The sequence below is a fragment of the Pseudonaja textilis genome, chromosome 2, assembly GCF_049901715.1.
Source record: "Pseudonaja textilis isolate UNSWEBS1 chromosome 2, rPseTex1.2, whole genome shotgun sequence".
Classification (NCBI taxonomy): Eukaryota; Metazoa; Chordata; class Lepidosauria; order Squamata; family Elapidae; genus Pseudonaja; species Pseudonaja textilis.
In genome coordinates, this window is record NC_141991.1 from 205,712,675 (window position 1) to 205,739,160 (window position 26,486).

General features: G+C 36.5%; 1 protein-coding gene across 1 annotated transcript; it reads right to left on the reverse strand.

Annotated features, from left to right (window-relative positions):
• Positions 1-5,569: 5,569 nt before the first annotated feature.
• ZNF475 (zinc finger protein 475) lies at positions 5,570-25,103 on the reverse strand. Its single transcript, XM_026714631.2, has 5 exons — positions 25,013-25,103; positions 20,026-20,140; positions 18,420-19,324; positions 10,633-10,813; positions 5,570-7,938 (listed from the first exon to the last, which is right to left on the reverse strand). Exons 3-5 carry the CDS (start codon positions 19,059-19,061, stop codon positions 7,787-7,789), a joined length of 975 nt encoding a protein of 324 aa, XP_026570416.1. The 5' UTR covers positions 19,062-19,324; positions 20,026-20,140; positions 25,013-25,103; the 3' UTR covers positions 5,570-7,786.
• Positions 25,104-26,486: the final 1,383 nt, after the last annotated feature.

Genomic DNA, 26,486 nt, shown 5'->3' on the forward strand with positions numbered 1-26,486 from the left:
TTCTTGATTATCAATTTTTACTGGTTCAGAGACTTATTCATTTGTATAATTGTTGTTATCATCGGCTTCATTTTTTGTATCTGTATTCAATGTATGCCTATATGTAATTATGTTGAATATTGTTGTAACATAACCAAACCAAACCAATGAATAAGGAGATGGTTGAGTCACCAGGTAGTGGTAATTCACAGGTCGAAACTGGTGAAATAGAACAGGAGGGATTGTGATATGTAAAATCTATACCTGTGAAAATATAAAGCAATGGTAACGCCATCTTTAACTTCTATGTTAACCTAAGATAATTTACTGGAATGTTATGTAAGAATTCTCTATTGTTTTGTATAAAGATTACATATTTGGCAGGTTACACTGACCAGTGTTGTGTTAATGATGGAGATTATTGGAAATGGAAATGGGTAAACAAGATAAGGAAACAGATGCTATGCTACAATAACAGGATTGGTGCATAGGGAGATACCTAGCTTGGATAGATTGTGAACCCAGGAAAGAGGCAGAGACTATATATAAACCCCAGCCTTCCTGGGAACCAAGGGCAAAATTCCCTTTTGCAAAAGTTTCAGAGTAAAGCTCTTATACATTGTTCATGCATCTCTAGATTTCAGTTGTCTGAAATGGTTGATTTTTATCACAATACTGAACCTTAACAGAAAAAACAAAGTCTTATTTTATTTCTTTATTACATTTCTTAAGCCTTAAACAACTTTGAGAGTTGGACATGACTGAATGCAATGAAATTCAGTCTTAAGAATATGTCTAACAGGCAACCATCTCATTTGTGTTCTAATAGTTATACCTTTTAATACCATTTCAGAGATTCTGTTTGAATGGCCAATAAGGTTTGCATGATTTTCTTCCCAAACTCAGTTATCTGAATTGTTCCTGAGAGTCTTCTGAATCCCAGGAACATTTTATTGATTAGAAGTTAATTACAATAATGAAAATGCCAGAATTTAATTACAGCAGAAGAAAAGATATAACTAAATTTAAACAAACATTGAGAAATTAACTTAACAAAATTTGCATTTAATTATTTTGTTATTCATAAATCTTAATAAGATTAATTAGTTTGAATCCCTGTTCAAATCTTATGGTGGCAGTCTGGTGGAGCAAGTTATACAAAGGGATGCTTCTCTTTATAACTGAACATTTTGTGGTATTTGTTTATCTTCATAGCTAGTGGTACAACAGTTTATATTGTTGAGCATCCTTGATGTGGCCCTTGTGGAAACCTTTATTCTACTGTGATTCTTTTGAAATCAACTTATCTTACAGATTGTTTTTGTCCTTGTTCATTTGTCTTTTGTTGAATACAGCTTTGGTTATTGCTGCCAACGTGTGCTATATGGTGTCCATGCCAGCAGACTGTATAGCAATAGCACTTAGACTTATATACCACTTTACAATGCTTTACAACCCTCAACAATTTGGGTCCTCATTTTATCCACCTCAGAAGAATGGAAGGCTGAGTCAACCTTGAGCCTGGTGAGATTTGAACTGCCAAATTGCAGGGAGCTGACAGTCAGCAGAAGTACTGCAGTACTGCACTCTAACCACTGTGCCACTGAGGAATAGAGTAGCACAGGGAGGGAGGGAGGAGGGAGGGAGGCAGGAAAGGAAGGGAGGGAGGGAGGGAGGGAGGGAGGGAGGAAGGAAGGAAGGAAGGAAGGATCCAATAAGGGAAGAGGCAGAGGACGTAAAAATGTGCTACATTTAGGATGCAAATAGCAAAAGGTCAGGGCTGATAACCCTAACCCTGACTTTCCTAATAGCATAGCCCACCCTACCTACATGCTGCTGAGAAGACAAATGGGAATTATTGTCTGCAAAGAAGATTTGTGGGTCCCTGAAAAGCATTATGTGAATGCTGGAGCTGTGATATCCAGGACTTCAGCCTATTAGTTCCAAGCTTTATCTGTATGATTCCACAAAAAGCATCAGATCTCTGTTTTCTCTTCTCAGTGATATTTATATGTGTTCATAGCCCTAAGAAAATTATTTCATGGTTTGAAATAATAAGTCATGAGATTTCATTTGGATTTACGCATGGCAGGATTTTAGAAGAGGAACTGGCCTACTGACTTAATACATTGAACCTGTTTCCCCCTTCATACAGATTTACTGAAATATCACTAATAGACCTAAAAAATATTTTTCTCACATAATATGGAAACTGTGGACATTAAATGTCATATTAAATAAACTTCTTTTCAGGTCCATGATCAAGACTGATTATTTTGATCTATCTATCTATCTATCTATCTATCTATCTATCTATCTATCTATCTATCTCCTATCTATCTATCTCATAACTAGCAATATTGTTCTTGTTTTCATTAGAAGGCAAAGCGTGAAACATGATAGCTTGGCAATAAGAAATAGTTGGCTCTCAGCTAGCTTCCTGTTGCATGGAGACCTCCAGCACACTTCATTTGGAAACAGATGCTGGTGACAATTCTCTCAAAATTGTCCAATTTGTTATAAATACCTACAATCAGCTTTAGGACATGAAGATGAAAACTCAAAAGATATCATTCCTTCTTATATTGCAGACATACATCTTTAGATTCAGATTCAACTTTATTGCCATTGCACATGGACACAGGCAATGAAATGCAGTTAGCATCTAACCAGAAGTGCAAAACAGCAATGAAGTGTGTGTGTGTGTGTGTGTGTGTGTGTGTGTGTGTATGGCATTCAGCTTTGTTCGGGTATTTTCCCATGTCATTGTAGTTGTGCTTTTAAAGTTGTAGCAACGTTTCGGCAGAATCTCATCTGCCATCATCAGGCTTCTGTATTGTGTTCGTTTGTGAGTCAGACTTTTACAGTTATTTCAGTTTTAATCATCTCTTCTATTCATGCTGTCAGACTGTCAGACTGCCACCAGACTGTCAATTATTTGGAAGCCTGCACTCACAAACAAAAACGTCTCCACACCACAAGCCAGGCCAACACCTGGGCACAAACAGATCCCCCTGATACCTCCAGCTCAAACACACCCCAACCAGGCACCCAGATGAAACCTAGCTTCCTAACAAATGATAGCCGTCCATTTACTCAGAGCCAAGCTGCACTAAAAGCCTCCAATACAGGAACACAATGTTGCCAGCCAACCAAGACTAAAAAAGCCACAAAACAGACAGAAGATATTAGAAACACCAATCAAGCAGAACACAGCAAACTCCAAGACCAATAAACACAGACCAAGACTCCCAACCAATCAGGATGAAGAAATGAAGAAAAAACCATTCTGGCACAGCAGTAGTCTAGCCCCAAATTTAAAACTGAAACAACTGTAAAAGTCTGACTCACAGATGAACACAATACAGAAGCCTGATGATGGCAGATGAGATTCTGCCGAAACATTGCTACAACTTTAAAAGCGCAACTATAATGACGTGGGAAAATACCTGAACAAAGCTGAATACCATACATGTAAGTACCCGCGAAAACTTAAGAAAACACACACACACACACACACACACACACACACACACACACATATATATATATACACACTCACACACAAAGTATATAACTACAGTATATATGGATATACAGAATATCTATGAATATACAGAATATGTCTATGGAAGGAATATATATGACTGTACAGAGTGTTTATGAACATATTGAATGTAAGTATAATACACAGAGAGTTTATACAAGATATATATTATCAGGAGAAGTATCAGTGTGTGTGGTGGGGGATAGATGAGTTGAGGAGTTCAGTAAAGAGACCGTTGTATGATAGAAATTGTTCCTTAGCCTGCTGGTCTTGGACTGCAGGCACCTGAACCTCTTCCCAGATGGAAGAAGGGTAAACAGTTTATGGGCTGGATGGGAGGAGTCCTTAACAATGCTGTGGGCTTTTCACAGACATCATTTCCTCTGAATGTCCATAATGGCAGGAAGTGGGATCTCTATAATGCGTTGGGTGGTTTTCACCACCCTCTGTAATGCCTTCTTTTCTTTAATGGTGCAATTTCCATACCAGACTGAGATACAGCTGGTTAGTATGCTCTTGACTGTACAGCGGTAGAATTTGATCAGAATACTTTGGGAAAGGTGATTCTTCCTCAGTAATCTCAGAAAGAAGAGGTGCTGGTGAGCTTTCTTGATCAGGCTGGTGGTGTTGATCTGCCAGGACATAGCATTATTCAGCACCCAGGGCTGGATTTCAGCATGCATTTTCCAGTAAACCTTTCCCCTAAGCCGATATATTCTGAGGTTTTTTTAATTGATTAAATGGTGCTTGACTGAATCACAGTTTTTAATTTGCACTAGCATTCCCTAGTTTTCCGCTGACCTGAAGAGTAATTGCTGTACATATAACAGTCCTCTGATGCTTCCTTGATAATGAAATCATTTATATTGGCTCTTTTGAAGTCATCCTAAGTGATACATCAAAGTCGTAGTGTGTTATCAGAATCAGAATTTCCCATTTAGAGCTCCAAATGAGCAGAGTTCCCAAATCCAGGTGGCTGATAAAGTACCCTTTTCTATTCTTCCAACTTCATATATTCTAGATATTTTTCAGTTTAATTTTAATTGAGCAAATTTGTATTAATAATTTCCTTTAAAAGTACACACTATTATTTCATCCACATTTCCTAAGTTCTCGGTTATCATAGATTCAGGATGAAAAAAAAAAAGGGAGTAGGTTTGAGATTGAAGCTGGATTTGCAAAGGAACAAGACTAACACCCTCAATTCTTAGATTAGTCAACATCATGTGGTACACCATATGTGTTAACACAGTTAGTCTTTTCTTCATAATTATGGTTAGAAATGCATTTTTGGATATGAAATCTAAGACATCTCAACCCACTCGAGGAAACATGATACTAGACATATGGAATGCACTGTTAGAAACAATAATTCCTTAGTATTGTGATGTGAATGGTGCACAGCACAGTGTGAATTTGTGGCCAAAACATTTTCCAGAATATGGAGAAGTGAGAGCATGCATTCTCATTTTGATCTGGCAAGTTGGAAAGGAAAGAATTAGATTTTCATAATCAGATGCAAGGCTGCTGATTTGCTGACTAAGTTTAGCACGCTCATCTGAGACATCTAATTGATTGGTCAAATGACTCCCACGTGAGACTTGTTTTTTGTATCTAAACTTCATTCTCATAGTCTTCATGAAATATGAAGTAGTAAAGTGGTTGAAAATAAAAGAATATGAAACACGTCTCAGTCTTCTCCAACCTGGTACTTTCCTGCTATATTAGAAACTAAAATCCATATTGTGTTGCAATTGTGAGAGTTGCACCCCCAATATATCCGGGGGGCTATCCTCATCCCTCAAAGGGCAGCATTATTTTCTCTTATTTTAATCAGTGGTTGGAAGATGTTAGGTTCATGTTTTTATATTCATATACACAGTAAACCTGGTATAGACAAATCCTTTTAGGCTGTGTTGAAAGAAATATCCTTCTGGGTTCAGTTCCAAGTGGGGGAAAAGACACTGGAAATATGGAGGCTGTTTCGAAGGTTTAATATCAGGACCACATGGCTTGGAGCTCCAGAGTGAAAAGGAAGAGATCTAGAAAAAAGGGACTGAGGTGCTGAAAGTGCCTGGGTTTTATACCCTCTGTTGGGATTTGAACTGGCGCTTGTATTCTAATTGGTTGTCAGACTCCCATGAGGGGCAACTCTGTAGGCTGTCCTGAGTTCCAGGCTTGGTTGAGCCTTGCTGGATGATTTATGTCCTTAAAAGGACTTTTGGCAATTGCTATAGCTTTACCTGAAGATTTTTGTTATGTAAAGTATTCTGGCCCAGGCCTTAATAGCCCACCCATTAACAAAGGTGGGGGTGAGTTTCTGCTTCTGAGTTTCTACTCTTTTTAGAGGAAATATTCTGCCTTTTTAATATTTCCTAGGCTATTTCAATTTTCTAGGAGACGGGTGGGTGCTAACTTCCTACAACTGGTAAAGGCATTTGAAATTTCAAATGTGGTTGCTATCATAATTAATTAGCCAAAAGGAGAGTCTTGTACAATTTTAAAACAAGACAATTTTGCCATTTTTTTTTCATCTGGCTTTCTTTTTAACTTTTTCAGAAAGGCTGCTTTCCCCAATTTTTTCTCAAACTATGAATAGCCTTGGGTCATACAAGTTCTACAAATGCTGGGCAAATCAGAGTGCATGATTAGTTTGGGTCTTTTTATTACTTTTCCCTTCACTATATTTCTTCCAGGTTTTTTGGAAAGAAAACTAAAATAACTCAAATTTGAATATAGGGATGGGTTATTTTAATTTTCATCTTGATGGTAGTTTATTCTTTTTCCTTTACAATAATTATCTGACCACATCATGTTTTGTGTCAGCAGACTGTTATATTGTATAGTGAGGTGATTATTTAAAGTTAGAAGAGAGAAGTTTATGATGAACCAACAGAAATATTCATAGTACAAATTATGGATGCAAGCTTTCAGATTAAAAGTCAGTATATGTGCTCACTAATAGTGTTAAAACTCTTGTTGCTTACTATCACTTACTCGTTCTATAGTGCTTATTGGACTACATAACACTATATGGTCACTTGGTCATTGTTTGGTAAAATAATCATTCCAAATAAAAAAAGAAAACAGATGTCTATGAGAGTGGTAGCAAAACTTGTACTTTGATGCACAAACAGTATACTGAGGATTAATGATATTCCCTTCCCACCTGAATTCTGAAGAAAATTGTATCATCATCCATTCTTTTCTTCTGGAACTTTGAAGCCTGCCTTCTGCATTTCATATTGGGAATCTCAAAGAGCAGCAAACTTTCTGCATAACGTTATAACCTGTGAGCATAAAACAAGGTTTCCATTCATTATGCTGGTATTCCACAGCCCTGAACTGTTAAAAAAAAAAAGCTAGGATGGGCTATGGGGAAGAAACATTCAAAACTGGTTTCGGGGTCGATGCTATTCTGCATTGTGTCATACAAATCTTTTCAATCATCCATCCATATTGACACATCCATACAGATATATAGATAGCCTTCAGAGCTTTTCTCTATTTTGTAAAAGGCAATGGCTAAAGGATCATGGCACAGGAAGGCCAGCAAATGTAGGCTAAGTCTCTTATCTACAGTTACAGTAGTTGTATGAAGGGAAAAAACAGAATAGATTTAGAATCAAACTGATTTAGAAATTTCATGTAGATGTTAAACAGGGGAGGGGGTGAGAGGAATGGAATTATGGGGAACAGTTGACCTTTGTCCCAAAACACTCAGAACCAGGCAAAGTTTTTAAAATTAATGATTCAATATTTGAAAAAGGTTTAAATAATTATACCCACTTTTGATGAAGGCTATCAAAAATTTTATGGTCCTTATGTTGCTGTCGATCAAGCCCTTAAAACCGAAAATTCATTACTAAAAATAAACATTCTTATACATGATTTACTAAATGAGGCGTCTATCAAACAAAACAATTTCTTAACAGACATTGCAATACTTGGAAGAACAGTAATCACTGAACAGCGGGAAGGCCACTGTCCTTTCTGTGAAGGCTCCATCTTGCAGATGTTTCCATAAAGGTTCTTTTTGTCTTTTGTCTTTATGAGCCACTTCATCAATAATTGCTGAAAAACACTGTCACAGGTGCTACATGTCCCATATGTCACTCTCATAATCAATACTATGTTAATTTTATGCAGGGCAGACTCAGAATGATTCTATATTGTTCAATGATTCTTCAATGTCGAAAACTTTCATTCTAGAGGTTAGAGAACAATTTTGTTCCTTAAATCCTTAACATGAGGAGAGTTTTATTTTGGTGTCTTTGGTTTACAGGACCGCTGGTGGACAATCAGTCTGTCTGGCAGGAAGGTACGGCCGCAAATATCACATGGAACTAGCTGGCTCTGGGCGCTTTGCCAAGCAGACTCATTTAAAGCATCAAGATCATAGTAACCTTTGGCTGGAAAAATTTAAAAGAGAGAAAATATCAGTTTTCATTCTAGAGAGTCATACTCAGTTTTTATGGAAAATAGTTTCAGGAAATACCTGTTGACTGAGCCTTTCAGTTTTAACTAAATCATAGCCCTTATGAGGGAAGAAAAACCCAGAAAAACTCTGCCTGTTGTCTCAGGAGTCACATAAAGCTAACTACAACTGAATAATCTTGTACTTCTGGAGAAACCATTTCAGCATGTGCTGTGTTACACATTCTTAACGTATTTGCCTACCCTTCAAATATCAGACTGTTGTGACCACATCTTTTTTTAAAAAAATCCTGCTTAATGAACCAACATTATCCAACCAAAGGAAAAAATGTGCAGTATTCTCTCACTTTTTCACCCTTGCTGTTTGGGATAAAGAATTCCGCTTAGTTCCAATTTCATTTTTTAAAATGTCTTCAGTGTGACTCAGAGTACTATTAACTCAATGACCCAAAGAACAAAATCAGCAGACATCAGGTTAAGTCCATTTTGTATCCTTTCCCACAAACAGCAATTTCATCTGCAATTTTATCTGCAATTATTTCAAGATTAAGGCAGCTGGCATGCATTTTAAATGCTATAATTTGCATCAACATCTTTGCTCCTGCCTTTTAGTTAAAAGGGGGGTTTCATGCAATTTCTTTTTCAAAGAGCCTTTAGCTGAAGTTTATGCCAGTAGCATCCGAACCTCACATTCTTTATGGCAGAAAAGGATGAAAGAAATCTCAAATAATTTGCTTTTCTCAAAAGAACTGGCATTTGAAAACACAGCTTTTAATGCATTAGCTAGATTTGAAGATACTAAGTGCAAAATTCCTGAAAACAAAAGTTATTTCTGTCAGAGACAAAATAATATCTTTTTTCAATAAGAAGCCACACACTTCAACTATAATTCATATAAGGGTAAGCTTTTCATCTTTTAATGTGCATGTTCCTAATATACCTCTTTGCTAGATGAGCCATCAACTGTATTCTTTTGGCTGCAGCAATTATATTCCTTTTCAGGAAATGAATGTGCATGCCATATATTTAACATAAAGCAATGTAAAGGAGCACTATGTTGGCCTCTTCTCCTTTCAAAAGTATCTCTCTGGAGGAAGGTATTTTGCAGTTAAAAAGTGAGTGGAGAAAGTGAATGCTTAATCTTTTCCCTGTTAGTTGTGTTTCCCGTTGAAGTTTTCTCCAAAGCTTTCTGTCTCATGTAAAGTTCACAGTTTCGGATTTATACTTATCTTGACAGTATGAATCCAGAAGCACTGGAATTGTGGAGAAAAGGCTGAATATTAAGGACAACATTAAGTACACTATTTCTCCCCCCGCCCCCCCCCGCCCCCTCCACACACACACTCTAACCCTCCAGCCCCAGCCCTGGCAAAAGAAAAAGAGCTTTGAATTGCATGCAACTCTTGCATCACATATAGTTTGAACTTTTTGGGAAATAAAAAGTAAAACTGGGGTAACATATTGCATGATTGTTCCTACCCATCTTAAAAGTTCTTAGATATTAGAGGTTCCAAGCATCCAGTTCAGAGATTCAATCCAAAAGCTATTTGATGAATCCATTTAAATTTGTAAATTCAATCTCCATGGTAATTTAAAGTATTGAATAGAGTCAGACACTTCTGAATCAGTTTTTTTGGGGGGTGGGGTGGGGAATGGTACCAACATGGAGATGTTTGATAAGTTTGATAACACATGAGCAAATATACTTTTTCTGAACTGATGCAAAAGGCCAAACTGATCTTTTCACACATTAAGCTTGTTCTGAATTTGCACATGCTTGCTAGAAATCTGTGATCGTCTTTCTTATAGCCATCTAAATTTTCATTCCTATGCTTAAGAACAACTAAAACAAGTCAAGTATCAATAGAGGGGCACAGAAAGAACCAGCTCCTCATGTGACTTTCAAATATTTTAAAGAAACAAACAGTCTATATAGGATGACTTAGATTTGCAGGAAGGTCTGTTAAGTAAAGATGAAATCCACAGTTGTTTTTTCAAAAACGGCTGTGGAATCTACAATAAATTCCACTATTCTACTTCTGGAAGTCTCCCAGTATCCAGACAACTTCATAGATCTGGGCAAATGTTCAAGGTGTAAAATTTAGCCAGGATTTCATTCTCTAGTTCCCCCAAATTTATAATCTTTCCATAGTTTTTATTTTGAAGGGGGGTTGCTATGCTCATATCAAACTGTCATAACATTTTTAAAGTAATCTGTTTTTTAGTTTTAAATATATGTTACAGTTATGGGGGTGGGGGGGAACCACTGAATAAAATATTCTGGATTTTTTTCTGGGATCTGTATCTCACAAGTTCGTCTTAATTATGTCATGATTGTTTCCTGATCCATATGAAGGTCCCTGTTCCATATGAAAAGTTTGACTTTTTATAATATTATCTTCAAATGTGGTTCCAAACATAGAGGATGGAAACATTTCATTTAAATGTCCAGGATATTGACTGTGCAATTTGAAGTGTACCTGTTAAAATTTGCTGATGCCTTTGAAACCTACTCTAGAAGCCATATTGTCACAATACTGGCACTGTGAGGCCATGGATCTCATGTATGGCAGAGAATTTGGTGCAGTCTTTCTCAAATTGGTTTCATCCTAAAGAGTTGTTCTTCATCCCTAACTAGCATCTACTTGGCTGGCTTGTTCGTAACTTACCTCCTATGGAACAGACAACTGGCTTTACAGGTTCAGCTCTTCGCAAATGTTTTGGCAGATGATTGTTCTCAATATGCCATTTTTTCAAACACTGTGGTTCATGGATGCCTATGGAATGGGTTCCATACTCACGGCCACAAATATAACAAATAACTGAAGGAGGTCGCCTTATCATGGGAGACTGCAAACAACAAATGCAGTTAAAAGACAATTGAACTCTTAAAACAAATTAAATTGCAGGAAGGGAGTAATGTTGCATCAAAGAGAACTCTACTGACAATGAAATAGAAAAGCAAGCTCCAAAGTGCATGATAAGGTATTTTAATATCTACAAAACATAGATTCAGAAGTTGGTAATTTCTAATTCGTAGATAAATATTTGTATCAGTTACATGAATCTCTTGGGGGCTGGCTGATTTTCCAAGCTTTTAAGTGGGTTATTATTTGTTTTTATGAAATCCACTGTGGACATTTCATCAAGGAGACGATAAGAAAACAGTTGAAAGAAAAGTTTACAATGACTGGAAATGGATTTATTCCAGAGGTGTCTGTAGGAGATGCAAGATAACAGCTGCAACCAAGTAACTGTAGCCCCAGGCCGTTTTGATGGATGCCAAGTATGTGACACATAAAAAGAGGACAGGTTTGGTCATGAGCTGAGCTGTTCTCTTGACTTTTTTGACCCTTCCCTCAAGATAGCACTTATATATCACTTCAGAGTGTTTTACAGATCTCTCAAAATTCTCCTAATCCACAGTTCCCCAACCTTTCCAGCTTTGTGGACTGGCAGGAGGGGAGAGAGGGGATGGTCCCATGTGAATGGACAGCATGCGTGTTTGTGCAAATGGAGTGCACATGCATGCTCTCATACACTGCTTGTGCAAGTGGGGATGTATGTGCATGCTTACCTGCCACTTCCATGGCCCGGTTCCAAATAGCTCATGGCCCAATATTATTATTACCTTTATTGTCAGAGTACATATATGTACAATGAGATTGACTGAGCACCCCCACACACACACAACTCACAATGAGGACAGAAGTCCCTAACCCAGTTCCTATGTGACCTTGTTGCACAATGTGCCAACCCCTCAAGCTCCTATGTGACTGAATAGTGAGCCACAGCACAGGGGTTGGGGACCCATGTCCTAGACCAGGGGTGTCCAACCTTTCACCTTCCCTGGGCCACATTAGAAGATGAAAATTTGGTTTGGGCCGCACATAAAATAAAATAACAGTAACGATACCTGGTCACCCAGAAAAACCATAGAAACCATAGTTAACATATTAAATTTATTTGGAAATGAAGTTAGTGAGATGTTTTTATTATTAATTATTTATTAAAAATTATTTATTTTTTATCACAGTTTTTTTATCACGGTTTTTTAATCATGGTTTATTTTCCGGCCAAATTTTGCAGGGGGGGGGGAGCTCGCCCGCCTCGCGCCTACCTCCCCTCCTGCAAATGGCCCGGCTGGATGAGGCAGGACTGGAAGGCAGAAGCAGCAGCAGCGGCGGGGGCAGTGGCAGCAGGGGCAGAAGCAGCGGCGGGGGCAGTGGCGGCGGGGGCAGAAGCAGCAGCGGTGGCAGGGGCAGAAGTGGCAGCAGGGGCAGAAGCGGCGGCGATGGCGGTGGTGGCAACAGCAGGAGGTGGCGCTCTGACGGCACCTGCTTTTTCTGTTGCTGCTTGGCCTGGCGCTCACCTCGCCCTGCCTCGCGCCTGCTTCTCCTCGTCCTCCTTGCTGGCTCTGGCACGAAGGTTGGGGTGGGCACTGGGCCGCATTACAAGGTGACCTGGGCCGCATGCGGCCCTTGGGCCGCAGGTTGGACAAGCCTGTCCTAGACTGCTTAATAACTTGTAAAAAAATGTTCTCTCATGTATAATAATTGATTTATAATGGATTGATTTATATTTGTCTAACATTCCTGCAACATTTCCAATATGGCAACTGCATCCTCCCCATTAACTTAAAATAATTTAAATAATAATTTTACCTTAATAAAAACATTCAGTTCAAATTTATTTTCATTAAAATTAAATAAAAATGACTGAAATCTCACTTAGTAATCCAGTCTTCTGGGATGTTGGCATTCTCAGATCGCCTAAGATTTGGGGTGAGATGAGATTTCAGAATATGGAATGGAATGCGTGAGGAGGTAGATCCCCAGAAGGGAAGGGTTAAATACCAGAGGAGTAAGAGGCAACTTAGCCCAGATATAATGTATGAGAGAAAGAAGGTGAAGACAGCTCCTCTATGTTAGTTCACAAAGTGTATTGTAGATGCAGATAGTATGGTCTTTGGTCTGCCAAGATTTTGTCTAAAGATGTGAAAATTAAGATTGGGTGAATTGTCATGTATCATTTTGGTTTTTAGGCTTGGGTACAATCACCTAAAATTATGAAAGTTGATACAGTCAGATTTTAGTTATTTAAAATGTGTTGGGGCAGATATGCCAATGCTATTGCATGATGTAAGACAATACATTTGATATTTGAATAAGTTGCTAGTCCCTTCCATTGCATTAACTCAGGGGTATCAAACTCGCATCATCACAGCATCATCATGTGACATATCAGGACTTTCCCCCCCTTCACTAAACCAGGCATGGCTGGGGCCAGCACATGACTCATCCAGCCCGTGGGCTGCGAGTTTGACACCCCTGCATTAACTGGTACAAATAAACTATAACAAACCTTAATAATTACTGGAGCAGATCTACCTATTCTAACTGGAGTCTTTAACTTGGAGAGATGAGAGAAGATTTTATAAATGCAAGAAGTTCTACTAGACTATATGGGCTTTTCCCCCCAAGATGTGAAGTAATTCCCAGATATTAAAAATAGAAAAGATTCAAAACTACCCTTGAGTGGCAAAAGCGAAGACACATTTTAACCAATGTATTGTACTTGCTAATAGGTTGATAATAGGGACTTTTCAAAGTAGAAATAATCATCCTGCTTTTCACATCATGAAGTTCAATATTTGAAAGAATTAAATGGCTCAATATTATTCATTCAAGGCAGCAAATCAATTGGTTAAAATATAATGCTAAGAGTTAATTTGTTTTGGGATTCCAGCTCCCCACTTTCCTGAGTATTGGACTATTGACTTCAGTAGGAAAAAAAAAGTGAGAAAATTGTGGGGATGATGCACAGATGAACTTTCTCCCTCCCGGCTGCTCAAAGCCTTGAGGTCCTGTTTCAGAGTCCAAATTATTCTTACTGTTAAACATATTTATTGATTTCCTGGAGTTTTAGCCCTTACATGACAAATGGGAGGGTGGAGGGAGGAGGGATTAAAAAAATCACATGCATTATAACATCATCACACAAATGACAGGAATTGTGTATTGAATGTCATTTGTGTCATGATGTCATAATGGGACTGCCACAAATTGCAGAACCTTGCAAGATATCTGGTCAATTGTTTAAAATACTGTGGGGAATTCCACTCAGACGTAATATACAATGATATACTTAAGGTAGTCAAATCCTTAGAAATCTGCTTTCTTTCAAAGCTCAGTGTTTTCTGGTCCGGTATTGTTTTTTATCTTAAGGGTTTAATAAAAAATAATGATTTGGATGGAAAACATTGTTGAAATTGGTAAGTAGCCAAGGATTATGATTCCACCTTTATTCAATTTTATTCAGTTTCAAAAACGGTTTGCCTAGCATCGTTAGAGAAAAGGGTTCTTCCCTTTGTTAGCACTCCTTGAATTGACCAGGCAATTGTGTTCCCCACCCTCTTAACTTTACCCCAACATTTGTTCAGAATAGTCCCTTTGCAAACAATAAAGTGAAAAGAATTTGATTTGAAGAATTGCATCCAGTGATGATAGCATCTAGCTATTAGCTAAGGATTAAACAGAAAAATATTTCACTCAGCCTTATAAAGAATGAATGTTTGTGTCATATACATGAACCAAAAATGATTTTATCAATTGTCAGTCTTTCTGTATTTTATTTCTCTCTACTTCTTTTATTATCCATTCCCTAGGTGTGTTTGAGTGTGTACACTCTTTTCTTAGAAGAGAATTCCATACATCTGATGATCATAATGTCCAGAATACCCTATGCCTTAATAAATCTTTTTAGATGTTGCCAAATTCTTTGGCAGTTTTAATGCAACAGAGTAACAGAACTATTCCCTGGAAACTGGAAAAAATGAAGCCTTTGTGGCTTCATTTTTTAAAATGATGCAGTTGTATTGGAATTCAAATATGGCTTTCAGGGTGTAATGGTATGTGAGATTGACCTTGGGAGACAGGAGGGAGAGCTGCACACTACCCAACCAGCATGTAAAAGATATGTCAGCCCACAGAAGGAGGGAGGGCATGAGGAATGTATCAGAAGGGATACTTCCTAGATTTCCAGAGATTAAAAGGAAAGAATGGGAGAAATGCTTTTAGTCTTTCAAGATTCTGTTAATGTAGCTCTTCATTTACAGTGGTACCTTGGTACTCATTGTTGATTAGTTCCAGGAGTGTGATAAGTACCAAAATGATGAATACCAAACAAATTTTCCCCATAAGGAATAATATAACGTCACAAGGTAGCTGATACCAACAAGTTCTAACTCTTGTGTTGACTACCAAACAAACAATGAGTATTGGAACAAAATTTTTGTGTCAAATGTATAGGATAAAAAATTTGATAAGTGATTGAATACTAAGGTACTTGTGTACTTTATGTTCTGTTATTATTTTGTTACAATAAAGGCAGAGCTAGTATTCCTGACTGTGTTTCTTGAATGCACTACCTCATAGGGCGAATGCAGGGCAAGAAGTATCTCTATATGAGCCCCTCAGTTGCAGTGAGAACATAGAAATACTTCAATTTTTGATGAACAGTGACAGGAAATATCAGAAACAATGTGTATTTTTATTTTGTAAGAGGACATACAACAGAGAAAAGCAGCAGATGGCAGTATCTGATAGTGAAGAAGCAGAGCCAAGGGAATTAAGTGTTTGCCGCATATTGACAAGAAGAGCATCAAAACAAGACATTAGAAGCATTTAGTAGCAACCAAGACAGGAAATAGGAAAAAATTTCCATGGAAGATCACAGTTGTTTTTTCTCATTGGAAGAATATATCTCTGGAATGCTTATGCTTACCAAAAAGCTGTCCAAAGCAGGATTCAAGAAGCAGGATATCCAAACGGATCTGTAGAGCTTAGGCAAGCAAGCTTTTGATTTTTATTTTAAACTTCAGCAGTTTTAATTTTAAAGTTGCTTAGGTTGAGAAACACTGCTTTTCTTGAGGTGCAACAAATAAGCCCATATATTCTTAGCAATTGCATAACAAAACAATTATATTGAACCAACAAGCTCATAATAGAGAAACTGGCTTTTTCTACAGATCAGAAAAGATTTAGTTGGGAATAAATCAGGCCTTGGATAAAAATTCAGTAGAGCATTTTTTTATTGTTCTTGTATGGGAACCATCATTATCTTTAAGAATAGAGTTATGATTGATAACAGTTTAATGTAACCTATGGTTTAAAGGCTTGAGAAATTTAAAGAATGTCAGAACAAAAGCAATGAAGAAAAGTATGCCTTACAAGAAATTGCTGAAGCAGAAAGATTTTTATTTCCTTAATCCAAGAATATGAAATTATTTCCCCTACATTTTCTGTTAAAGTGCTTCTCATGAAACTCTCAAAATACCCTCCATATTGTCCCAAAGCTGCTTTTTTAGGAGGCAACTGGACTTTCTTGTTTTTCCTTTTTGAAGACATTTTGTTTCTCATTCAAGAAGTGAAATGTCTTCGAAAGAAAAACCAAGAAAGTCCAGTTGCCTCCATGACCTGGATGACTGAGAATCACTACAATAATTATTAGATAATTAAATAATCATTAAATATTAATTAGGGGGGTACATAAGCGCATCAACGTGCCTACTGTCCTATTGTTTCTTTTTTTTCTTATTCGTATTCATTTCATGTATTCATAACCATGTTTATACTAATATCTGTTATCTAACAATTGCTTGACAAAATAAAATAAGTAAAATAACAAATAACTCCATGTTTCCTTTTTCTGATTAAAGTGCTGGCTCATTCCCACAACTGGGACTGTATATTTTCAGTTGTATCCCGTAATTAATGTTTATCTTTTATTGTTCAGTAAGAGACATTATCAGGCCAGTCTTTAAAACAGTGTATTTCAAACTTAGCAATTTTAAGATGTGTGGACTTCAACTCCCATAATACTTCAGCTGGCTGGCTGGGGAATTCTGGTAGTTGAAGTTCACACATCTTAAAATTGCCAAGTTTGAAAAAAGACTGCTATAGAAGGACCCTGTGGATGGGCCTCCAACTCATTTATTCCTAAAATTTTTCCAAGCAAATCAGTGAAATAAGCCAAACCTTCTTTTTTAAAGTTAGTATAGATGCCATGGGTGCAGTTTCAAACAATTCAGTAAAGGAATGTACATTTAAGAACCTAACTCAGTATGGAGAGTAAGGATCCCCAAGGTAATAAAAGAAAACATTGCACTTCTGATTGAATTTTGTGCAGATTCATTAGTTCTGAGAGAAAAGCTCTCAATTAAGAACCAGTCATTGCTAGATCTACAAGTACATTCTACTTGCTTGGTTTTGGCTTAGTACTTCCCTAGGTCTGTTTGTGTAAATGCTTTACTTAGAAAAGAACTCCATATATCTGATGATCATAATGTTATTAGTAGTAATATTTTAAGCAGATGACATAATCATACTATAGCCCATTCTACCTTACTCCATTGTAAAGAAAAGTTATTATTTCTTTGGAAAAGCAAAAGAAGTATTTTTGAATTTATTTCTGGAAGGAAAAAAAAAGTCCTTTAATAGTAGCTGAAATTTTAAATTTAATTTTTTCCCTATGCACATTCACCCCAAGGGAAACGTAAAGATGGAAATCTTAACAAATTCAATACTTTGCTGATGCTCATAGCTGTTGCTGTATTCCTAAAGGATGTTTAACAAATATATTTTCTCATTTAATTTTTTGTAAATCACAGTTAAATGATAACCTCATGAAGGATTCCTTGCATACCCTGTAAGAAGCAATTTATAATCCTCCCTACTTCCCTGCTACGTATCTAGTAATCTAGCATGTAGGATATATGAAAAGACTTAAATGACTTCCTTCACAAGGAGAAGTTACATTGCAAGTTAATCTGCCTTTTGAAAAATATTCATCTTTATCCTAGCATGGCTATAGCAATTTCAAATTGCAAAATGTTGTATGTAGTTCATGTTAATTTTTATATTCAAATTCTTTAAATTGGTACCATTGCTACAAAAAACAAACTGTTATGCTGAGTATTCTATCAAAATGAAACAGTATGATTGCACCTTTCTTCTTATTTTGTCCTAGACCACACCTGATCATTCTGTAGCTTGCAGGCCACATCTGGCCCTTTGGATGTCCCTGTCTGGCCCATGGCAGCAGTGGGGCCCACAGTGTTGGTGGGGGCTGTGGTGGCAGGGGCTACAGTGGTGGCCCTATTGATTCAACCCTCCATCACAGTCCCAGTTTTGTATTTGGGCCCTTTGGAAAATAAATTGCTTACCCTTTGCCTAGACACAGATCTTGATCTGATCTTCTAAGGTTTTGTTGTTGCTGCCATTTGCTTATAATGTAAAATACTTATTTATATTTTCTGAAATATAACTCTAGCATGACCAAAATCAAGAGCGAAGTTTTTACCATTAACTTCAATTCCAGTAGAATATCATCTTGAAGTCTGCACATGAGAACAATGGGGGCCTCTTTCAGCTAAGTATGATGCCTTCTCATTTACCTTGTCTGATGATGATGCCCCATAACCTGTAGATGTAAGCAATTTGGAGTTTGAAGAACCTGGATTAGACTTCAGTTTACAACTCTTTTGATGTACAAGGAGGCGATCTGGGAGGAAAGTGCGACCACAGTTTTGACAGGGTTGAAGCTGAGCTTGAAAACTTTGAGCTGCTGCTTCATTTGCAGCTGCTATACTAGAAGACTTTCCAGGAAGAGCCTGAGGTTTAACAGGTGGTGATCTTCTGAGATGTTTTGGTAGTTTGTCATTTTCAATATGCCACTTCTCCAGGCATTTTGGTTCATGGATAGGAAGAGATTGTGAACCAAACTCTTTGCCACAGATATAGCACACCCTTAAGCCTGGTCTTCTTGGTGGAATAACTGGTCGATCCCATTGATCCTGAGACATGATTCCAACACTTGGCCTTTTTGATACTGTCACAGTCTTGGGCCTCTTCTTTCCAGTTTTAACAACAGAATTTAAACTCACTACATCTGGTGAAAGTGCAGGAAGCTCTGACCCAATGGATGTTGAGGCCTGTTTTGAAGACAATCTGCTAGGGACATTAGTAATGGTTTTTCCAGAAGTTGGCAGAGTTTTATGATGTTTGCTCAAAGTCTTTTTCATTAAAGCTGTTTCCATGAAAGTTGTAATATTCCATTACAGTCTCTCTGGACATAAGTAGTTGTGCTTGTTTGGACTTAATCTTCTCTGTGGTTGTCTTTCAGTTGATTTTTAAACACTATGGAGTTATTTGGGGTAAAAATATCAGAAATTCCAATCTTAAAGGGTAACTGAGCGAAATCTGACTACATTTGTAGCGCTCTGATGTTTCAATAAGGTTGGTTTACATGTGTTCCTTTTTTTGGATTTTCTGTTTTTTGGGGGGAAGTGACTTTTTAACTCTAAAAAGAAATATATGAACATGTTTTAATTTTTTTAATTAGACTTTTTTAAAAGATAAAATATCCAAATTAAATAAAAGTGATTTTGAAATATCTCATTATTACACTTCTGTCAATTGAGCAGGCCTGGAAACAGCTAGCTGACCACAGTGGAATTTATTCTGAGTACATATACAGTATATTCATGAATGTAGTTAAATCTGTCTTTCAAAGAGCCACTAATGAATAATTTTTTAAAGTCATGCCAGTGTCTTCATACTAGGCAGTATTATTTTGTATTCATAACAAAAATAATCAACATTACAGCATTTGGGTTGAGTCGATTTTAGCATATCCATAATGAACTTGAAGATCTCCAACACTTTGAGCTGCAGATTTCATCTGCCACACAACATATAAAATGAAAGAATCTGTCAGCCATTGTAGATGAGTTTTAATAAAGTGGGTAAAGCCATTCTAGTAGGCTGTTCCTTGAATATTCATTTGAAGAAATAACACAATTGAAATACTTATATATCATGGTAACTTTTTTTCTCATCATGAAACTATAATAGTGATAGTAATAATGAAATAGATGTGGTGAAACATGCCGTGAACCTAAGGGCTTCACAGGATTACAAATGCTATGTTGATTAGGTCATGGAGAAGTAAAACGTGAGATTTATTACAGGATCATTGGGAAGAAACAATGGAAAATATACCTTGTTTTCAGCCTGCTAAGATTTGGTCCATGACTCCAATTTGCATTAATTGATGCATATCAGGATTGAACAAGCTATTTACCATTTAAGGTATTTTTAAGCAATACTGTAGGTTCTGGAAAAAAGAATGCTGAATTAATTATACCATTTTGCTGAAGATCAGTTTAGAAAAGAAAAAGTAAACAACTTGATGGCAATGTCTATTATTGGACTTCAAAGTTCTCAATGGGATACAGAATAGATTTATGTTTTATTGTGAGATTACACCATGTGATCTTTTTTTTCCTTTCTGCCAAGTTGGAAGTGACCTGTAAGTTCATATTCATAAATTTGAAAACTGACTCTTATGTTCTCAATCAGTTGCATAACACATAAGTTTTTAAAGATAATCTAAACATTTCTTTGTAAAAGACAAGGTGAAGTATTGTTTCTTTTAATGTTAGGATAAAACTAAATAGCCATATATGGTCATCATTTTTCCTTCATACAATACTTGATACATTCAGAAATCCTCAGTGATGGCTTTGATTCACAAAATATACACTTGCAATGGAAATAAATTTAAAATAATAGACATTCTGGCTACAAATAAGAGTTGATAGGAACAGAGGAGGTAATCCAAATGCTGTCAGAAGGGGATGCTTTATATTTATAACATTTCATAATGAATGGGTGCCCTAGGCTTAAAACTATTTTTTTAAAATAAAAAAGAGACCCAACTTTTTCCACTTGAATTTAGAAAAATAAGCCATGGTCTTTTAAACATTATCATTACTGTTTACTTCCTGTGTGTGTTTTGGAAGCAACTTCATGCATATTCATATAAGAATATTTGTTTTGTCCATCAGGGCATACCTGCATTGAAATTTAAATTGCTTCTCTCCTCTGCTTCTGTTGGCTTGATTCACTTGAAGGAAATACTGTCTGTATTGCTATTATCCTTCTCATCTTTCCTATTACTTTCTCCTATCGATATCTTATAATTTATCATTTGATTTGTAACTTATGATTTATGATTGTATCTTAGGAGTTATGACTTTGCTGTTTGTATGTACACTGAAAACTTGTGCACCAGAGACATTCCTTATGTATCCAATCACACTTGGCCAATAACAAATATTCTATTCTATTCTATTCTATTCTATTCTATTCTATTCTATTCTATTCTATTCTATTCTATTCTATTCTATTCTATCCTATCCTATCCTATCCTATTCCATTCCATTCCATTCTAATTTCCTATTCACAATGGCCAGGAGGTGCTTTATAGGCCATAAAGTACCCATTCCCTGGCCACCATACCTATGGTCATTAAGCAACTGGTTCTAAATTAAGGACAACCTATATAATGTAGCACTCATGGGAAGAATAGTTCTAAAAGGTATTACAGATTATCATAAGCAGTGACTCAATTAAAGGGGACTCCTGCTTCTGTGAAGTAGCCATTGAACTGTTGAGTTTAGCCAGCAATAAATCTAAGAAAAACATGCCCTGAGGTCCCTTGACAGATGAGGATTTAATAAAAGTTGACAATGGGGGAGCCAGGCAGTGTGAATAAGTCCTCAAGTTGTTTTATCTTCTCAGAGATAAACATTTATAAACATTTCACAAAATTCAAACCAGGATTATTTCCCCTTTTTTTTGAAAAGTTGTGTGTGTGTTTTTAAAAAAAAATAATTTAAAAAAAGGCCACAGGATTTTTTTTAGGAAGTGCTGTTTAAAAAAATAGGCTTCAACAGCCAAAATTGTCGTGCATTTTACCTACGTGCACACTACCAAGATAGAAAATAACTACAATTTTTATTATATCAAGTATCTTGTAACATTGTAGCCAGAACAAATCATGCAGAATTTCTAACATTTCACTGTAACAATTTCTTTCTTTTGTTGTCAGAAATAATACTGGGTTTGTTTGTTTTTTCAGGAAGTTTCAGGGTTCCAAGATTTTTAACCATAGTGAATCAAATAAACAGTGACTATATGTCTTCCTCCTCTGGAAAATATTCTTGGGCTTAATAATCATAATTAAAACTTAGCTTTTTCAGACTAAATAATGAGTCCCTTAGGCATCAACTGAAAGAGCTCTACTTGTTTTATTCATTCCCTAAGGATTATTGCAGGATGACAGAAGTGTCCTGTGTATTCCTGTTTTTTACCTTTGCTAATTTAAGCAGCATGTTAAGTAAATAAATGGTTTAAGCAATAATTGGACAGATTTATGGTGAGCAGTTTAGACTGCAGGAGCCATAAGAAGAAATAAATATCTCTTTCTCCATAGCAACTGCCCTAATAGAATTTTGAGTACCCTCTGTCTGCCTTTCTAAATAAAAACAACTACTAAACCATTGAAAAATCCAGTGACTCATTCTTGTGTGTGTGTGTGTGTGTGCTTGTGTGTCCCTTAACCTTAGGTAAGATCTGGATGTCCCCATTTGGCAGAGTCTACTTCAGGGTTAAACCCTGGGAAAAGCTATTTTCCTTCCTAAGCAGGGCTTTGCTTATTTCCCAAGATAGTCTATTGACAGTAAGTGATAGCTACAAATCATGACTCTATGATGCCCACAATGATCTGGAAATTCTGATGCAAGATTTTTTTTCAATGCTTTGCGAAAAATGTCAAATGATCTCTACCGTTGCTGAGGATAAAGGTAATATTTAGTTAAGGACTCCATCTTGGGGATTAATTAGCTATTTGAACTCAGAGATTAATTAGCTATTTGAACTCTTCTTTTCTGTAGTCTATGGGATCTCTTGGTTAGGCTGAAAATATAATGAGAACTCAGCCAATTAATGAAATTGGAACATCTTTCCAGTATTTACTTATTTATTTTGTGTTGCATAAGCAAACTGGGTGCCCTGGATATTATGGTTATTGGGTGATTTAGAAGTAAATAACTATGTCAACATTAAAGTATTGGCGAATAGCTTGAGAACTTCCTTACTCCTTTAAAACTTGTTTGAAGATAATCTACCCATCTTCAAACACCACCTCCATCCACATCCATATTTTATATTATTTTATTTTTAAAAAAGACCTACTGGTTCCTAAGAGGGATAATTGAAAATATAACACACTGAAAAGGGTGGAGTGCAAGATAGGAAACTGGGAAGAACTTCAAACCAGGAATTCCTGCAAATGGGGAACTGGTTTCTCAGAAGTTCCACAAGGCTGCAGCATTAAAGAAGTAAGTTTTATTATGACTTTAAGCACACTGCAACAGAGCGGGAATTAAACTGATATAGTTCTCAAACACAAAAAATGTTGTTGCATCACAGAGATACAAAATTATTTTTGAATGGACAATATGTGTGGGAATTGACTGCTTTTTCTTCTTCACTCATATCTACTTGCTGTTTCCTACAGCTAGGACACTCTGCACAGCCAACTGCCAGCATTAGCTTCTTGCTTCTTATGGGATTTCTGTATTAATTTGGAAATAGTTCAGAACTTGTGTGGCCCCACAGTGTTAGCTGTGTGCAAAGGCTCAGCTGATTTATTTCTCATTTAGCTGCAACATATTTGAAACTAGTGTAAACTGGACATAGCAAGGCCGCAGAAATCAGGAAAGAAAATTTCCTGAGCCAATTAAAAAGATACTTATTGTTGTCAGTTCACAGGTTTGGAAGAAACCTAATTAATATGAAAATAAAACCTCCAGAATTTTGTAATATAGTGAACTTGCTTCATAGCCTACATATATCTTCAGCCCCTCCCTACCCCAAACTAGATGAGAACTATTCTAGGGATCATCTGTCCTTGTGTCAGGTCAAATTATACTTCTACTGTTCCTTGAGAGATTCAATGTTAGGATGGCATATGTCCCATTCATTTATACTTTAATATTCATTCCAGCAATTTTTACTTATTCAGATTCCTCATTATTAGCTATCTCATATCTTCTGTTCCCTCCCAATATTTCCAGCCATTTATTTTGATAGTCATAATATTTGCCTTCAGGATCACCTGAGGCCAACCATCCCAATTACTATTTTAAAAGCTGCACTGCAAGACTTTTCTGTCAAAGCATATATAGTTGCAGCAATTTCATATTTTCCCGTCCCTTTCTGTTTGTGTCTAGATTAAATTGTCGAGACCTTCTCCCTGCTGTAAACAGTTGTTTTCTGTTTGGATAAAATGCCATGTATCTAGTTGAAATTGCAAGAGCTCTTTTCTTTAATTCTTAGATGACAGCAGATGATTGTGCCAGAGAACATAGCTACTGAAACATGCTTATATTCACCCTGATTGAGTGGTAATGATTTCATAGTAGGATGCCTTCACCATTCTATTTCTTAATCCTCATTTTTGTAGCTGTGAAATTTCTGTTTCATGAGTTTTTCACTAGCCTTTGCTAAAGTCTTAAGGGTCAAATAAATAAAACAATAATAGGAACCATTCCATCCAGTATGATTATGTATAGTAACCAAGAATCAGTACAGCAAAACAGATTTTATATGAACATTTATAATTATTATCAGTAGCCAGAGTCATTGCAGCTCACTCTCTGATAGGTGTTATACAAAACTTTTGGCCAATTAGGAATACTGAGAGCATAAGAAAGTATTTGCTTCTAAGTTTATACGTTCATAAAATTAGACACTTTCATGATAATTTTCCTGTTAATTAGCAAAGCATCTGTGTTTTTGACAGCTTGTTATTTTTCAAAAATATGTCCTGTAATTTGCAACAGCTTAGCCAAATAGAATTATATTTAATTATGTCCCAAACTGAATATATAAAAATGAACTTTATATATAAAAAACAAGAAGGATCCTGAATTTCATGACTTTGAAATCTGGCATTAAACCAACACACCATAATTAACTATATATCTGAATTATTTTTATACTTCACACAAATGTTTTTAATAACTAAAAATGATTTGAATAGTTCAGTCTTACAAAAAAATTGAAATTCAGTAACTGAACTCACTTTCTACTAACAGTTGCATTTCTCCACTCCATGTTTGATGTTGCTTGGTCTTACCTTGAAATTTCCCAGTCTTTAAACTTCTACTTAATGATTCCTCTGAGTATGCTGAAGAATTAACAGAAGCAAAGTACTAGGCCTTTCTTAGTTATTTAGTATGTTAGCATCTGATGTTGCTACGGTAATGGACATCCCTTTCTTTGTCTCTAACATGTTGCCTAGCTGCACTTATCAACAAAAGTGAATGCACAACAGTGAGTTTCTGTGAAGTTAATTGCTCTACAGCATTGTTTTGAAAAGGAAAAAAATGTGTAAGCAGGATCAATTTTCAATGACAACAATCAACTAATGGAACAGTTTGCCTTCAGAAGCTGTGGGAGCTTCATCACGGGAAGCTTTCAAGAAGAAACTGGACAGCCATCTGCCAGAAATGGTGTAGGGTCTCCTGCTTGGGCAGGGGTTGGATTAGATGACCTACAAGGTCCCTTCCAACTCTGTTATATTATTCTATTCAGCAATAAATACAGAAATTCTCCAAAGGGAAGGGAAGTTCAGGCTGCCTTGCTTTTCCTCTTAGCTTCCAAGTACTTATTGAAATAGATCACATGTTAAAAAGACAAATAGTGAAAGAATTGCTAGCAGATCCTGAAGAGTTTAAAATCACTTGGAGATTTGGAATGAATGTTGGCTTAAGGTTGGGATCTAAGGCCTGTGAAAGAACTTTATATCAAGAAAAAATGAAGCTACCAAACAAAATAATCAAATAAGAGGCAGTAGTAATGTGAGAATTTAGCACATTATTCTGATCAATGAAAGAAAGGCCAGGGATACATGGAGGAGTGCATTCAATTCAATGGGAGAAAGTTGAAGCAGAAGTTCAAAAAGTGAAAGCTGTAAAAAATGAGGTTTGAAGAAGGAATTCACTTTAAGCTCTAGAAGGAGAAGTCAGAAAAGGAGACTATAGACTAATGCTATTATACAGAAAGATAAGCTTTAGAGGCTTTCTCACGTAGCAAAAAGTGAGAAAAAAATTGCAATATGTAGCATTCACATCCCACATTGGTAAAAAGTTAGCAAATTTTGCACATGACTAACTTCATTTGGGCTGATAAGGAAATATAGTCAGTATGTCTGGATTGAGGACAGGTGGAAGAGTACATCACTTTTGCAGCCTCTGTATAGATTTCTGATCTTTGAAAATCAGTGTTGATAGATTCTCCAATATTTGAAGGGGATGGACGATGAACACCAGTTATGGAAGTAGAGGAAAAAAGGAGTAGAAAGCTGGATAAAGTTACCTTTCTGTAGTCCTAGCACATTTCTGCACTGTGGGAAAAATATCTAGCTACAAAAAGTCTAAAATGTTGATCAAGCCTAAAAAAAGGGAGTCAGGAAGACATTTTTAAAAGTGAGAGAAGATAGATCAGGCACGGTTGGATTTGTGGCTTCCCTATTACTTTGAATAAAACAAAGGAAGAAGTGTCTGTCAACATTATCTTATTCCAGGGGGTCTTCAAACTTGACAGCTTTA

Coding starts and splice junctions, on each gene's coding strand:
- ZNF475 (XM_026714631.2), bottom strand. CDS start 19,061: ATGGAAACAGCTTTAATGAAAAAGACTTTGAGCAAACATCATAAAACT. Junction 10,814..18,419: donor GGGCATCATCATCAGACAAG/GTAAATGAGAAG, acceptor TGTTGTTTGCAG/TCTCCCATGATAAGGCGACC. Junction 7,939..10,632: donor AGTTGTCTGTTCCATAGGAG/GTAAGTTACGAA, acceptor AAATTTTTCCAG/CCAAAGGTTACTATGATCTT.